At 41.9% G+C, this 16194-nt stretch overlaps 1 protein-coding gene across 3 annotated transcripts in view; it reads left to right on the top strand.

Annotated features, from left to right (window-relative positions):
* Positions 1-14082, top strand: part of MAP2K4 (mitogen-activated protein kinase kinase 4) — a 389322-nt gene extending 375240 nt beyond the window's left edge. For 2 of the 3 annotated variants that reach the window (XM_029600229.1, XM_029600228.1), the window contains 2 exons: positions 3703-3748; positions 11119-14082. In XM_029600229.1, coding sequence (XP_029456089.1) covers positions 3703-3748; positions 11119-11232 — 160 coding nt within the window. In that variant the 3' untranslated portion in view covers positions 11233-14082. Of the gene's footprint in view, positions 1-3195; positions 3255-3702; positions 3749-11118 lie in introns of all 3 variants that reach the window. The other variant, XR_003856494.1, reaches the window with a different exon arrangement.
* The last annotated feature ends 2112 nt before the right edge of the window (positions 14083-16194 follow it).

Genomic DNA, 16194 nt, shown 5'->3' with positions numbered 1-16194 from the left:
TCATGATTCTGGTTACCCCATACTGCCCACGACGAGTCTGGTTCCCAATCCTGTGCGACCTATCGATCCGGGAGCCCATACACCTGGGCACCTCCCCCGACCTGATCACGCAGGATCAGGGCAGATTGCGCCACCCGAAACTCCAGTCGCTGGCCCTCACTGGATGTTGAAAGGGTAGTCTTGCAGTCCCTCGACCTTCTTTGATAATGTCGCAGGTACTGGTAGCTTCCCGAAAGCCTTCCACCAGGAAGTCTTACTGGTTGAAGTGGAGGAAGTTCTCAGTCTGGTGTGGGGCGAAGGGCCTAGACCCTTTCTCGTGCCCCACTCCATGACTGTTGGACTATTTGTGGTTCCTCTCAGAGTCTGGGCTGCAGACCACCTCAATCAGTCCACCTGAGTGCTGTCAGCACTTATCATCAGGGGATAAGTGGTGCATCCCTTTCTGTGCAGCCCTTGGAGGGCTGCTTCATGAGGGGCCTGTTGCAACTAAAACCCCCCCTGCAGCCTCCTGCAGTCCTGGGATGTCAACGTGGTTTTGGCACAGCTCATGCAGCCTCCTTTCGAGCCTATGAGTATGTGCTCCTGCGAGCTTAAACATCTCACCTGGAAAGTAATTTTCCTGGTAGCGGTCACCTCCGCTTGTAGGGTCAGTGAGCTTCAGATGTTAATGATGTATCCACCCTATTTGAAATTCTTTCATGACATGGTGGATCTAAGCACTCACCCTAAATTTCTACCTAAGATGGTGACTGATTTCCATCTCAATCAATCTATCATTTTGTCCACCTTCTTTCTGAGGCCCCATCCTCACTAGGGGGAGCGGGCTCTGCACAGCCTGGACTGCAAACGTGCTCTTGCTTTTTATCTTGAGCACACGGCAGCCCATAGGCAGTCAACGCAACTCTTTGTCTCCTTTGATAAGAACAGACTTGGGGTTGCAGTGGGCAAGCAGACCCTGTCCAACGGTTGGTGGACTGTATATCCTTCTGCTTCGAGCAGGTAGGCTTTCCGCTTGGAGGCCACATCAAGGCGCACTCAGGGCCATGGCAGCTGCTTTGGCACACTTTTGTGCGGTCCCCATCGCTGAGAATTGCAAGGCTGCGACGTTGAGCTTCCTGAACACGTTCACAGACCGTTACTGTTTGAACAAGGATGGTCAACATGACAGTACCTTTGGTCAATCTGTCCTCCGTAGTCTGTTCTAAGCATAAGAACCCAATTCTCCCTCCTAGAGCCCAGTGTCTGTTTCGTGCTGCCTCCCATTCTTACCCTCAGCACTTCTGTTGTGCCCGTTGGCACATGGTTAAGTGTTGTGGGTTCTGTTATTGCCGGGGGCCGCCAATAGCTTGGTATTCACCCATCTGTGTTCTCCTAGGACAGCAGGATATTAATCCTCAGGAAACATGCCCGCTACCCTGCGGAGTTGGATTCTCAATCGGTTTGTAATTTTATTCTTTTGCCCATGTGGCTGCGTGGATAGTGGCATGCTGAGCATGCTCAGTGTACCATTTGAGAAACATTTTCCGTGCAGGGCTCCATCTGAAGATTTCACCTATCTATGAGGACTAACATCCTGCTGTCCTAGGAGAACAGGTAAGCAACTCTGTTTTACTACCTCCTCCAGCAATGAATTCCAGCACTTAATTGTGTTTGAAGAAAGTACTTTTTTACTCATTTTGTTTTAAATGTGCTGCTTAATTCCTTGGTGTGTACCCTAGTTTTTTTTAATCTTTTTGAAAGAGTAAACAGCTGATTTACATTTACCCTTCCATTCCACTCATGATTTTATAGATCTATATCATATCTCCCATCAGCAGTCTCTTCTCCAAGCTGAAGAGTCTTAACCTCTTTAGCCTTCCTCTTAGAGAAACCATTCCATTTCTTTTGTCATTTCAATTGCCTTCTCTGAACCTTTTCCATTTCCGCTATATCTTTTGAGACGAGGCAACCAGAATTGCACACAGGACTCTAGATGTGGTCAGACGATGGAACGATACAGTGGTGTTTTATTCTACATTTCTTTTCTAATAATTTCTAACATTGTTTGCCTTTTTGACCATCGCCGCACACTGAATTGAAGATTTCAACATATTGTCCACGATGATGCCTAGATGCTTTTGCTGGGTGGTGATGCCTAATATTAAACCTGACATTGTTTAAAGACAGTTTGGATTACTTTTCCTTATGTGCATCAGTTTGAACTTTTTCACATTAAATTTTATCTGCCATTTGGATGCCCACTCTTAAAAGATCCTCCTGCAATTTCTCACAATCCACGTATGACCTGACTTAGAATAATTTTGTGTCTGCAAATCTGATCACCTCGCATGCTGTTCCCTTTTCCAGATTATTTATAAATATATTAAAAAGCACCAATTCTAGTACAGATTCCTGGAGGTCCTCCACTACTTACCTTTCTTCATTGAGAAAAGTGACTAGTTAGACCAGCTCATTATTATTATTCACATTTTTATTAACTCCTTCAAAAATGTAACAGATTGGTGAAGCAAGACTTCCCTTGGGCAAATCCATGTTGACTGTCCCATTAAAACATTATGTTCTGTAATTTTGTTCTTTAGAACAGTTTCTACGCTTTTTCCCAGCACTGACAGGCTCAGTGGTCTGTAGTTTCCGGGATCACCCTAGAATCCTTCTTAATGATTGGCAATACATTGGCCACTCTCCAGTCTTCAAGTACAATAGACAATTTTAATGCTAGGACCAGGTGTCGACAGAGTTGTGATAGCTACAGGCAGGGATTTTGAAGGATATTCATGTTAGATGGACTTGCCAGCATTGAAAGTGACAGAGCCATTAACATAATTCATTTGAAGTTTTTTGGGTTTTCAGAGCAGGGTAGACAAACATCTGTCTGGGATAACACAGTTGCAGTGGAACCTGCCTGGGGCTTGGGTATAAACTAGAGGATTTCCAAACGTTTCACCAGCCATGATTTTTTTTTTGTTTTTTTTATAAAACTACTGTAATCCATAGAATTAAATAATCTGAAAGTAAAAAAAGACATTTTTTATTTTATTTTCGTTACTTGACTGAATTACTTTACATTGTTAGCACTGCCACTTTAAATTTTCAAGAATTCAGAGCAGCAAAATTTGAAGTTACTTAAGATTTCATCAAGTGAGTCCTTTGAAATTTCTTTTAACATATTCCCATCTACATAAAAACTCTTTATAGGGAGTGACCTGAACATACAATCTGAAGATCTCAGCATGTCAGTAGCTCTTTGAACGCAGGTACCAAGATTCCAGCACTCACTGTGTGTGTGTCCCTCTGCAGGTGGCAAGGTGTCTAGGCACATTGTTTTCACCCCTCTGGTTGTGATGAGCTATTTGGGCACCATAAGTGTGTATGCTTCTAAGAGTGATGAGTTATCTGGACCATGTTTGTTTCCCTATAAAGGTGACCAGATATCCAGAGCATTGTGTGTGTGTGTATATATATATATATATCCCTCCAAAGGTGGTGAGGGATCCTGGTATCATGTGTATATATATGTGTGCCCCTCCCTAGGTGATGAGGTATTTGGGCACTGTATGTATGGCCCTCCAAAGTGGTGAGATCTAGGCACAGTGTGTTTTCCCCTCTGAGCATGATGAGGTATCTTGGCACTGTGCATGTCTATTTACATAAGATCTCTTTACACTGAACATTTCTTGATACCTCTGTTTTCTTGCATTTCAGCCTTACGAAGGATGAGTCCAAAAGGCCAAAGTATAAGGAGCTTCTGGTAAGTCAGAGGTGCTTCTGTCAGACTGGATTACTGTGCTGGAGCTCAGGTTTCTAGTGCTATGTATGTTGCATGATATAAAATAGTTCTGCAGTCTTGAGCATGCTTCTTAAAGGAACTGTTTGGACAAAAGGATGGCTTTAGAATAAACTCATTCTACATCTCGCTGCCTCTGCAATCTTTTGATTAGTTCTACAGATAAAATCATACACTTTGCCTGTCAACACTGCAAGCAAGTGATTAGAGCCCAGTGCTAAGAGCCAGAACTTCGGTATTCTAATTTTGGCTCTTCCAGTAACACCCCCTCCCGCAATTGGAACATTTCCTGTGACTTCTTTCATCATTCTTATTTTTTTACTCTCTTTTCCGTAGAGAAAATGCTCAAAAAATGTTAATAGCAAAATAGAAAACTACACAGTAAAAAAAAAAAACATATTACATGCAATTATAAAATTAAGACAATATAAGACAAAAACATGATAATTATAGAATAAAAATAACCATACAAAATATGAAAAACTAATAGCTATTGACATAGCCCTAGCCCCCATTTGCACTAATCTGAAAGTAAATAATGAGAATACTATGAGGAAAGTCTCATTGGCTGAGCACAAACAGCAAGAAGGGGATGTAGGGCACTGACCATTTTTGATATAAAAAAAAGTCTGGTGTCATTTAAGGAGCAGCCTCATGGTTAGAGCATCATGGAAGAGAACCAGGAAATCCAGAGTTCAATCCCACTTTTCCTGAAAACACTTCTTGTGACTTTGGGTAAATTAACTTCACCCTCCATTGCCTCAAATAGAAATTTAGATTGTAAACCCTGAATTTGTAATTCGCTTTGAGTTTGAATTTGAAAAGATGATTAATCAAATCCAAATTCTTAAGCTCTGCTCTATATTTTAACAGAAGCCAGTGCAGCTCCTGTAAATTAGGAGCTATCCTATCAAAATGTTTCTAAGGACAGGCAGGGATGGCAGCCCTCATACGAGTAACATCATCAGATGGAGCCTGGCATGGATGTTTTACTTCAAAATTTCTAGAAAGTCTTGACATACCTTATTAGGCATGTACAGCCTGAACCACATCACCACATCCATTCAGACCCCCTTATCTTTTCTGCTGAGCCTGAAGGTCATAGTTAATTTCTTTCTGTATTCAGCTGCTATGGCATGAGCTTTGATTCTGCAGGAGCTGCTTCTCATGGGGGTCTTGCAATTTCTTAGCATTCAGACAGGTTAATTCATACCAGTGGGTTATGCACCTCTACCAGCAGATGGAGATGGAGCAAAGCTGACTTCACGGTGTATATATACCCCTGCACTGACAGCCCGCCAGTATTCTCCATCTTCAGCAGATGGTGGTCGTGCATCTCTCTACTGGGGATTGCTTAAAAAATAAAAATTTCTAGAAGGAGAAAAGAAGGAAATTAATTCACCCCGCTCTCCTTTGGTGATACCTTATGGTTGCTCCCTCAGTCGACTTTTCTGAGGTGATATCTGCGGATCCCTCCCTCAGAAGAGTGCCTCAGTCCGGTAGCTGGTTTTCCGGCGTGGACTTAGCTGTAGAGAGACAAACAGTTAAGAAGCTAGCGGTTGCAGGAAGCCGAGCGTAGCAGTGAAGGCCTTTGCCCTCTTCCCCTGCAGCCAGAGACCGACTCTATTCTTGGCCAGGACGGGCTGAGCTCAGGTAAACTGACATCAGACACTGATTCACAGCAGCCTTGTGCACAGAAAAGCACGTGAATGCTGCCACAGCCTACCACAAGGAGTCTAAGCAAAGACAGAGAGTAGGGCCTAGCAAAAAAGACTGCTCAACCCGCCAAGCTATCACAACTCCCGAAGCACCCCCAGAGACAGAAATGGAAATCAGATCATCGTGCTGAGCTCAGAGACCAAAAAGGGTATGGAATCCCTAAAATTAACTGCCCTTCTCTTTTTTTCTGTGCACAAGGCTGCTGTGAATCAGTGTCTGATGTCAGTTCGCGCTTGCCCGCCTGGGTGTGCGCGCAAGTGGATGCTCAGGTGGGCAACTACCTGAACTGCGATTTGGGCGCCTACATGTTGGGCATCCGTAATGTGTGCTGATTTGGACAGAGCTTGTTTTTGGGTGCCCTGTCCAGGTGGCCGCACAGCTGTGCACAGTTATCAGATACTTTTGGGAGCATAGTGGTACCAGGTGTTTATCCATGGCGCCAGTTGCAAAGAAGCCTAAGCGCCTTACCCTTTGTGCTGCTTGCCATATTCAGGAATCACAGCCTGACATCCCCTCTAACTTGTATCAGTGCTGTTCAGGATTGCAGGCTGTGGATTCCCACATGCCTGATGCTGTGGGTAAGTGTCAGAGTACGGTCTAACCTACTACGGGTCACGCTGATAGGGACCCAGCTCGCATGGATGATGAAGCCGATGCTTACTCCATCTAGGATGGGGAAATTCATCCAGTGTTTGGACTGTTGTTTATATTTTGTAATGATGGGATTGATGTTGTCTGCTACTTTTTTTGTGATATTCAGCCATGATAAGATAGCATTATCTGCGTTAGATAGGTTGATGTTTTTTAGTTCTGATTGAAGAGTTTTTTGTAGGAGATCTGTGTTAAATGGTGGAAGGTAAGATATTATTTTTGGGGTGCTTTGAAGTGTTTTTACGTTGAGGTTGGTGAGTAGTTTAGGTGATGGTCAGACCATGGTATTTCTGTAGTGTGAGTAGAGATTGATTTCCAAATTTCAGTGTTGATAAAGATGAGGTCAATTGTGTGGCCTGCTTTGTGAGTTGGAGATTGGATTATTTGTTCAAGATTTAGAGCTGATAGTGCATCAATGATCATTTGGCAGGTTTTTGATTGGAAGGGTAAGTTGAAGTGTATATTGAAGTCGCCAAGTAAGATGATGGGCTTGTTGAGGGAGATGTTGTTTATGAGAAATTCAATTAGAGGTGAGCAGTTTTTCTCAAGTGTTCCTGGTGGAGAGTAAACTATGCATATCTGAAGTTTTGGTGAGTCATATAAGGCAATTTCAAACGGTGGAGGAATAGTAGATGGACGAAGTTTTAGTTGAAGGTTTTTTTTAGATATAAGCATTAAGCCTCCTCCTTTTTTATTTTTTCTGGGAATTGATGAGATGTTGTAGTCCTGGTTGGATAGTTGGTTTATTAGGATGGGATCTGTGTTTTTTAGCCAGGTTTCCGTGATTGCAATGAAATCTGGTTTGCAGTCGCTGAGTAGGTCATTGAATAGAGGGACTTTTTTAATTATTGAGCGAGTATTGAGAAGCATATAGCTTGAGAGTTGAAGGTGTGTGTTGTTTTTGATGGAGGTTGGCTTTTTTACATTGTGTAGAGGTTTCGAAGAAGAATGTTTTTTTTGTGTTGAGAGTTCCTTAGAAGAAGTGGGAGGGTTGATTGGAGAAGAGATCTTGTTCATCTTAAATTTTTATTTTTATTTTTTTAGCGTTTGGAAGGAGCGGGAAGAGGAAGGTAGGAGTTTGGGGTGGGTAAGAATTATGGGCTGCGCGCAAAGGGACACGCAAAGGGGCCTGCTCCATTGGGCTCGCAACTTCGGCGCGCGGTGCCTGGGGTGAGTGTAAATTTCAAATTCACTCACCCGGCCCCTCCGGTGACGTCAGAGGGCTGGCTTAGCTGCAGGTCAGGTGGTGTAGTTGCCGATCAGAGGCCTTTCTGGTAGGCCTTGAGTATTTCCTTGTCGCCTGCTGTGATCAGGTGGGGGGAGGGGCGTCCCGCGTGTTCCTTCAATTCAGGCAGCAGCGAAAGCTGCGATAGTGATCTGCCTTCTGTGAAGCTCCTGCGGAGCTTGCCTTTAGCGTGCTGGGTGAGAGGATCGTCAGTGCTGGCTGAGTCCTGGAGAGATGGTAAGTTGGGACTAGCTTTTTGAACGGTCCTCTGGTGATTCGGGGGGGGCACCCGGGGTGAGTGTAAATTTAAAATTCAATTATGAATGTAATTGGTGAGGGAGAGGAGATTAAGTATTGGAGATAGACTGATTAGATGGAATATTGAAGGCAAGTTGAAAAAGGTAGGTTTTGAGCGATTTTTTAAAGTGAAGAGGGTTTGATATTAGTCGTAGAGGATTTGATAAAGAATTCCAAAGTAATGGTCCAGCTACAGAGAACGCTCTCTTTCTGGTGATATCTAATCTAGCCTGTTTGGGTAATGGAATATCTAGAAGGTTTTGAGTAAGTGATCTTAAGTGTTGAGTTGGTTTGTAAATACGTAGTAGAAAACAAAGCCAGGTGGATGAAGAATTGTAAATTAAACCATGAATAATGGAGAGTATTTTATATTTTATTCTGAATTTTATGGGTAACCAGTGTAAAGATTGCAAGGTGGGGGTGATATGGTTACATGGGGAGATCCCGGATAATATCCGGGCTGCACTGTTTTGAACCAGTTGTAGGGAATAGAGTGAGGAGTCTGGTAATCCTAAATAGAGGGCATTACAATAGTCTAGACCAGAAAAGATTAAAGACTGAAGAATAGTTCTCTGGTCGCGGTAAAAGAGTAATGGACGGAGGTGTTTTAAAAGTCGTAGTTCCTAGCGTGTAGCAGATGGACTCAAAACAAGTGGGTATAGTGTGCTCGTGCTAGCAGTTGGAGACGGATCTGACGTCAGCACGGGTACATATACCCCCACAGGAAGTGAAGCAATTCAGTAATTTCTGTCTCCAAAGCAGTTTGGAGCTCCTTCACGCTCACTGAGCGTTCTTCCAAATTCTAACGACTAAATTCCTAGACGAGCCCCGCACTCCTGCGGTGATACCAGTCAGTCCCTCCCCCAGTTGAGTTTCACGAGGGAACTTCCGTGGTCCCTCGGAGGTAAGTGCCTCGGTCCGGTGGCCAACTCGCGGCAGGGACCTGCCCCCGAGCGAGAAGGGCTCGGGCGCAGCCTAGAGGCAGCCTCGGTCCTGGCGTGGACTTGGCCCCCGAGCGAGACAAGTTCGGGCGTGGCCTAGAGGCAGCGGGTGCACCTCCTCGAGAGCGGCGGTGAAGGTACTCACCCTCTCCCCCCGCAGCCGGAGACTGCAGCTTTAAAGAAGATTCCCGAACAGGGGTTGTAGGGTGAGTTAGAAGGCTTATGCTTGTTTATGATGGTTAAGATGGAACTTTCTAATACAGGGGTGAATTCGGACCATAAGTAACTGGGATCTTTTTTTTTCACATGTGGGGTAGGGTAGGTTCGAGAATTCCATGAAGATATTGGTTACTTTTGTTTTAAAATGGTTGGCAATTTTATTGCAGAAATTAATATCATGATCTATGAAATTTTCGTTATGAGGGGTGATTAATGTTTTTACTATATTAAACAATGTATTGGGATTACCATTAGCTTTAGAGATTATGTTTGCATAGTAAAGTTTTTTGGCTTGACTTATTTCTTATTATAGCGGGGTAGTGTACAGCGATATGCATTATTTGATTCAATGGTTCTATTGCTATGCCATTTTCGTTCTAATTTTCTAAGGAAGGTTTTAAAGGTATGTAGGGATTTGGTGTACCAAGGAGCGCTGGGTTTCTTTTTATTGTTTGCTGAAATTGTTTGAGAGGGGCGATAGTGTCTAATGTAGATGTAATTGCTGAATTCCAAGATACTACTATGTCTTCAATATTGGATAATGTAGTAGTAGGCAGGGTTAGGTGTAACTGTCTCTACGAATGAGTCTGTTAATGAATTTCCTTTTATATATTGTAGGTTGTTTATTTATGAGTGTGTGTTTGTTATGATCTATGTTAAAAGAAAAATGAATTCTGTAATGATCGGACCAACTATAATATTATCTAGTATTTGGCCTTTTATGTGAGTAGGGGTCTTGATAAGTTGTTCCCACCCAAGGCCAGTCATAGAATCGAGGAAAGAGTTTGTAATTACAGAGGGGCTGGAAATGTGTATGTTAAAATCGCCAAGTAAAATAGTTTTATTTAGGTCTATAGGAAGTGTAGCAATGGTTTCTAGGAAATTGGAAAGCTCTGAATTGAGACATCCGGGTGGGCAGTAAATAATACCTATATTTAGTATTGTAGTGGAGCTAAATAGTATTTCAAAGGAGCCAGAGGTGACATCTGTTTTTTTTTACTGGTTTCAAGGAGGATTTGATGATAGCTAATAAACCTCCACCCCCTACGGTTTGCTCTGGGTTCTGATATAGTGGTGTATCCTGTAGGAGTTAGGTTATTTACTGTAACTATATCGGAGTTAGTTAACCAAGATTCGGTGATTAGGAAAAAATCAGGTTTGTTTGTATTGATAAGGTCCAGTAAGATAGGAACTTTTACGTAGCTCAGGAAGGATGCTTAAACCATGAAGGAGATTTAAGTAAGCATGAGTTGACGACCCCCCTAGGATTTTAGCGTCTTTGCTAATGAGTAAGGTCTTGCTGTCAGTTTCAGGAATGTAGAGTTTGAGAGTTGGTTTGGTTATCCAGAGTAGTTCTGTTTTGGCTGAGTTTAGACATAGCTTGTTTTTTTCTCATCCAGCTATGATCTTCTTGCAGCTAGCTGTTTGTCTAGGATTTCTGTACAACATTGCTCAAGTCTGCAGTGGGATCTGTATGTCTTCTGCTTAAAAATGGCATGTGAGACCTGCCTAGAGAAGTTGGTATCCACCTATATCCATTGTGATCTGTCTTTGAGAAATGACTGGAACCATTTTTAACGTTACATTCAATGCTAAGGAACTCTAGTCGAGAGATTAGGATGTTGAGGTCCACAGTGTCGAAGGCTGCTGAGAAGTCTAGAAGGTCTATCAGAGAGCTGGTGCCCTTGTCTAAGTCCCTTCTTATGTCTTGATGGTTATTCAAGGATGTTTGAAGACCTGAATTGCCATTAGACTTTACAAAAAGTCAACAAAAGTAGCTTGTAGTGCTTAACTTTGGCCCAGAGGTAACGTCAAATGGCCTGCATGCATATAGGGATGACACCAGCAGTGCTGAGCTGGCCCTCATTTTGCCCCATTACATCTGTGGATAGTCCTGCTTTTCGTAAAGAAATTTGAGCTATAAGTCTAGAGATGTAATAAGGCAAAACTAATAATGGCTCAGTTTTTTTTAGCTTGACCTGGATTAGGTGGCAGCCCTTCCTATACTTCACAATGAGTGGAGGCCTTTGATGGTGCATTCTATGAAATGCTGTTATACTTGCTATTATAGTGTGTTGCCAATTAGTGTATGCATTGTACAGGGCCACAAGGTGCTGATAGTGGAAATATTTCTTTTCTACCACAGCCCTTGCAGCAGGGGCTATCATATATTTTAAATGTATGGTTATTACTTTATTAAGGAAATAACATTTCATGTTATGCACAAATTGAACCATATAAATAATAGGAAATCTTTGCTGTGTTTTGTTATTCTAATGCAGAAACACCCCTTCATCCTGATGTATGAGGAGCGTGCTGTAGATGTCGCGGGATACGTATGCAAAATCCTCGATCAAATGCCTGTAACACCCAGCTCCCCCATGTATGTGGACTAAGTGCTGCTACACAAAACTCCAGGAAAAGGGCTGAGAAGAAAACAAGACCTACACAAGTGTCAGCACCTCTTGCAGTGTTTTTAATGCTCGCCCAGACACCATGTGCAATAAGATTGGTGTTCTTTCCCATCATGTCTGTATACTCTTCTCATCTAGGAAGCACATCCCTAATACCCCATCACACAGTGTTAGTAACAGTCAGGAGGAACAGGCCACAGCTTGCTCCTTCATGCACAGATTCATGAAACGTACAAGTAAGTACAGCTCAGTGTGTTCATCCATTTTGGATGGCACCCAGAATGTATTTCTAGACTTTAAAATGGAAAATTACAGAGGCTGTCATGTGATTTACCGGAATACTCCTGCTGTCGGACTCTTCCCAGAGATCAGTCAGGTCCCATGCATGGGAGTGCACATGGACCCGTTGCCTTTGCTTCCCAGTACCAGTGCAGCACGGCTCGGGAGGATGTGTTCTCTCTTCACAAAGTGCAATAGATACTCCCCCTTCCTGCACTCTCGCTGTGTTCCTGGGACAATGTGCTCCATTCAGTTTCCTTTTTAGAGAAAAGTATCTTCATCATGTTCTTAACTATAGCGAATATGCCGTTACCAAAAATATGTTGAGTTGAAAGAGGCTAATATTAAATTATTAAGAGATGTGACCTAATGCATCCTGTCCTTTGTCGGCTGAGCTAGTCCTTGCAATGCCTGTTGGCTCTGCAGATGGAGCCCTTCTGCCTGCTCTGATTCTCAGCCCTGGAATTTATGCGATCAGGTCTGGAATTGTGCACTCTTCAGCTAGTTGTATGTGCACAGTTATATTTTTTAAATGCCAGATATTTTATTTGCCTGGAAACAGATTTTCAATAATACCCACTCTTCTAGAGTATTTCATATCTATTTCTTCAGTAATTGTCTGGTTTTGATTTTAACTTCCCTTTCCTACCTCCCAAACAATCTCCTTTAGATGGTTTAACAAATGCAGCTCAACATCTTGTTACAGAGTAAAATATCTTCTGCGGTAAAAGTGTATCCCCTCTCCAGAACAGACATATTGACTGATACAGACACATACTTATATACACAGACAGCTGCCCACACACATCTGAAAGCAGTGCTCCCCCAGCCACAATAGCTAAGCCTCGCAGTGCTCCTGGGTCTTTTCTGAACACTCATTGCTGTAACTTATACTCAGCTCAACATCTCCAGTAGTTTATTTAAAAAAAAACCAACATATTTATTTCCCCTTTCAAGGCCTACAAATGTGTTGGTCTTACTGGGAACTGCATGTGCAGGGCAGAATGTTGAGGTTATGAAGTTTGACAACTTACACCAATACTGACAGTTTCCTACATGGCCATTTTCCATCACAGTTTGAGAGATGCAATTTATCTATATAACTGCCTCACTGCCAGATGTTCAGGCCAAAGATATCTAAGACCCTGATAGACTGTCCTTTCTACCCAGGCTTGCACTAGCCATCATTTGGCCAGTAGAGTAAAACTACAGAACCTACTGGTTAATTAGTATACCAGATATTGGAATACAGGTCATGACCACAGTAGCTGGCTTGTTCCCCTGTGATAGGCATCCTGAGTAACACAAACATAGCACTACTGTAGTATTAGTCAGCATCCATCCTCTCACACACACTATGATAGTTCTGCATGAAGGAATAAACCTGTTCGCCACTGCCACCAATTCATGGCAGAACAAATCAGCCCTAACAGTTGAAATCCCGGGTTCTCAGCAGAAGTAGTATTCATGCAGAAACTCCAGGCATGATCTGCACTGACACATACAGGCTTTTTTCTATTTGCTCATTTTTCCCGCTTTTTGATTTTATTTAATACCTGAAAAAGAGCCATTATGGTTTGCTGCTTTCATTTTTATTTTGCTTTCAAAATCATTTTACCCCTCTCTCTCTTCTCAGTATGGGTTTATTTGCTATGCATTGAGTGATTCCCAGAGTAGGTATGGCACATTTATAGAAAAATAATCATCCAATGCAGAGGTTTCCAAACCTGTCCTGGAGGTCCCCCAGTCAGTCCGATTTTCAGGATATCCACAATGAATATGCATGAGGTAAAATTTGCATGCTATGGAGGCAGTGAATGCAAATTTATCTCATGCGTATTCATTATGGATATCCTGAAAACCGGACTGGCTGGAGGTGCTCCAGGACAGGTTTGGGAACCACTGATTTAAAGCCATGCTGTCAACCAGATCTGGGCAAAATTGGGGGGAGGGGTACTGTCTGGGACCAGGAAGTCTTTGCTTTCCTTTATATTTTTAGCATCTTAAGGACTTTTTGAGTTCTGCAGTTGGGAAAACGGAAATGGGACTTTTAATGCAGAACAGAATGTTAAATAAGAGAAGGATGGTCCTCGGACTTTCCCATAATGCAGATGACTGTACAGGATGCCAATTTAATAGAATATTAATCATAGATTATTATAAACTATTATGGATGAGGTGTTTAATACACTGTATCTTTATTAAAAAAAAACTACAAAAACAAAAAAAGGTGTATAATGTTCACAAGCTGTGAAAATAGTGTAAGAAGTGTACAGTGTGAGATCTGCGGAGTATTTTTTCTTGTACCATAGACGAATGTATAAAAATGATAAAACCACTGATGTGCAGGGATATTGCCTTATTCTGTAAAAATGAAGCTTTGAAACATAACATCTGGCTGGAAGGGTTTTAGCTCTAGGGTATTTTAGCCTTTTATTTTGATTTGACATTCTCCTATATTTAAGATATTATACATGGAATCTAAGTGTTTATGTAATGGTTCTATACTTTTGCCTGCAGGTCAGTTGTAATAAAACTAGGATGTAACTGTGATCTTGTTATGTGTATTTCCTAAGGTCATACACATCATGGGCTAGCCAGTTCAATTCAGTGATTTTTATAGGTATTCCTCATTGATACTTGTGTTAATTTTGTGCACCAGTTTTCAGCTTTCCAATTTTCTTCATGTATTGATATTGCATATGGTTCTGTTCTGAATATAAAGTCTGGAACATCTCTTTAATGCTACATAACTACATAACATCTCTTTAATGCTACATAACATAAAACAACAAAACCACCTGATGTTCTATGTAGAACTGAAGCAAAAACCGCTTTCAACGTACTTCACCTAAACCTCAATAGAATTGCATCATTTGAGCAATATTCTGGATCTAAGCATCTGTATGAAACTTGTGCACACAATTGGTGTATCTGGTATATTGAATGAATCACAAATTCAACTGAGTTTATTACAATTAGGTATAAGAATTTCTTGTTCTTGTTAATGAAAGATCTTTTTGAAAACAAATGAAACTAAATATTGCAGAAAGGAAGATCGCTCTCACTTGTTCCACCAAGCAATTTTTGCTTCTCACCTTTCTCCTTTAGTCTATGGGAGAGTAATGGGATGGGTAGTTGAACTCAAAGAAAGGACTTTTCTATAAGATGCCATTCATTTACGTAGGCAATTTGAATGGGACTAGTTGGCACGCCCTTTAGTAATCTAAATAAACTGATTGGACTACGACAGTTGAAAGTCAGGACTTCCTATCCTTGTTAGCCTTTCCTGGATTATGCTGAAGCTGACATTGTATTCTTACTGTAACCCTGTCCATCCTTTCTTTCACATGAAGCAAAGAAGAATGCTTATCTTTACAGGGCAGTATAGTCAAGTAAAGCAAAGATGCTTTCCTCGAGGAAAACAGGATATAAGTCCTCACACATGGGTGATGTCATTGGACAGAACCTGGCCGGAGAAGTGACTGATAAGCTTCCAAAGCTTTCTAATATGCTCTGCTTAACATGTGCAGGACATCCCGCATCACGGTGGTCATACAGGGTCCCTCTTAGTTCTGGAAAATCCAAATCTTTAGTGTGGTTGAAGTGTTTTGTGAGGATTGATATCCTACTTCCTCAGAGAATTCCTGTTACAGGTAAGTTACTCTGCCTCTCTCTAAGGACAAGCAAGATAGCAGTCCTCACACACAGGAATCTTTAGCTACAGGTTGCCTTCAACTGAAAAGGGGTGTAAACCAGAAAATATTCCCAACAGGCAAACAATTTGATTTTGTTGACAACAAGCCATTTTCTACTTTGCTTGTGTGTGTGTATATGTGTATGTATGTATGTATGTATTAGAAATTAACCTGTAAATAAAAAAAAGAAAAGAAAAATGGGCCCTACAATGGATTTGGATTCTAAACCTCAAAAACCTTACAAGATAGGTTAACCAAGCCCATTGCATAGGGAGTCACTATCCAAATCATAATGGGATGTAACTGACCTTCATGGAGGTTGATCTTAGGTGGACCACAGACACCTCCATGGCTCTGACACTGAGCCTTGCCATGCCCTTCCAAAGCCTGGGCATTACAAAAAGAGATGCAGTCTGTTTTCCAATTAGACAGTATGCATTGTCTACAATTATGCAAGATCTATTGTGGCTAAAAGAAACAAAAAGCTGAGTGGGCTTTCTAAGTGCTCCATTGTGCTCCAGATAGAAGGCTAAGGCTCTTTTGCATCCGCAGTGTGTATAGCTTGTTAATCTTTGTGGACATGAGGTCTGTAAAATGCTGGAAGGACGACTGATGGATTACGGTGGAAATCTGATTCCACATTAGGCATGAACTTGGGATGTGTGCACAGAACCACCAAAGAAAAAAAACTACAGATGAGTCACTAACCCTGCAAGCTGAAGTGACCACCACCAAAACATGGTCAAGTACTTTAGCTCACAAGTTTAATGTTCAAAACGAACATTCATCAACTGGTTTAAAACCACGCTGAATTCCTGAGACACAATGGGGGACTCACTGGGAGACTTCTATTGCAACAAACCATACACAAAGCTGACAGCTAAAGGCTGTACAAAGATGGGTTTATCTTCTGTATGTTAATAAGCACCGCTTGCATGAAATGAACCCTAACGAGTTAATCTTTAGA

The sequence above is a fragment of the Rhinatrema bivittatum genome, chromosome 4 (assembly GCF_901001135.1).
Source record: "Rhinatrema bivittatum chromosome 4, aRhiBiv1.1, whole genome shotgun sequence".
Taxonomy (NCBI): Eukaryota; Metazoa; Chordata; class Amphibia; order Gymnophiona; family Rhinatrematidae; genus Rhinatrema; species Rhinatrema bivittatum.
The sequence above is the reverse complement of the archived record's forward strand: the minus strand, read 5'-3'. Positions and strand labels throughout refer to the sequence as shown.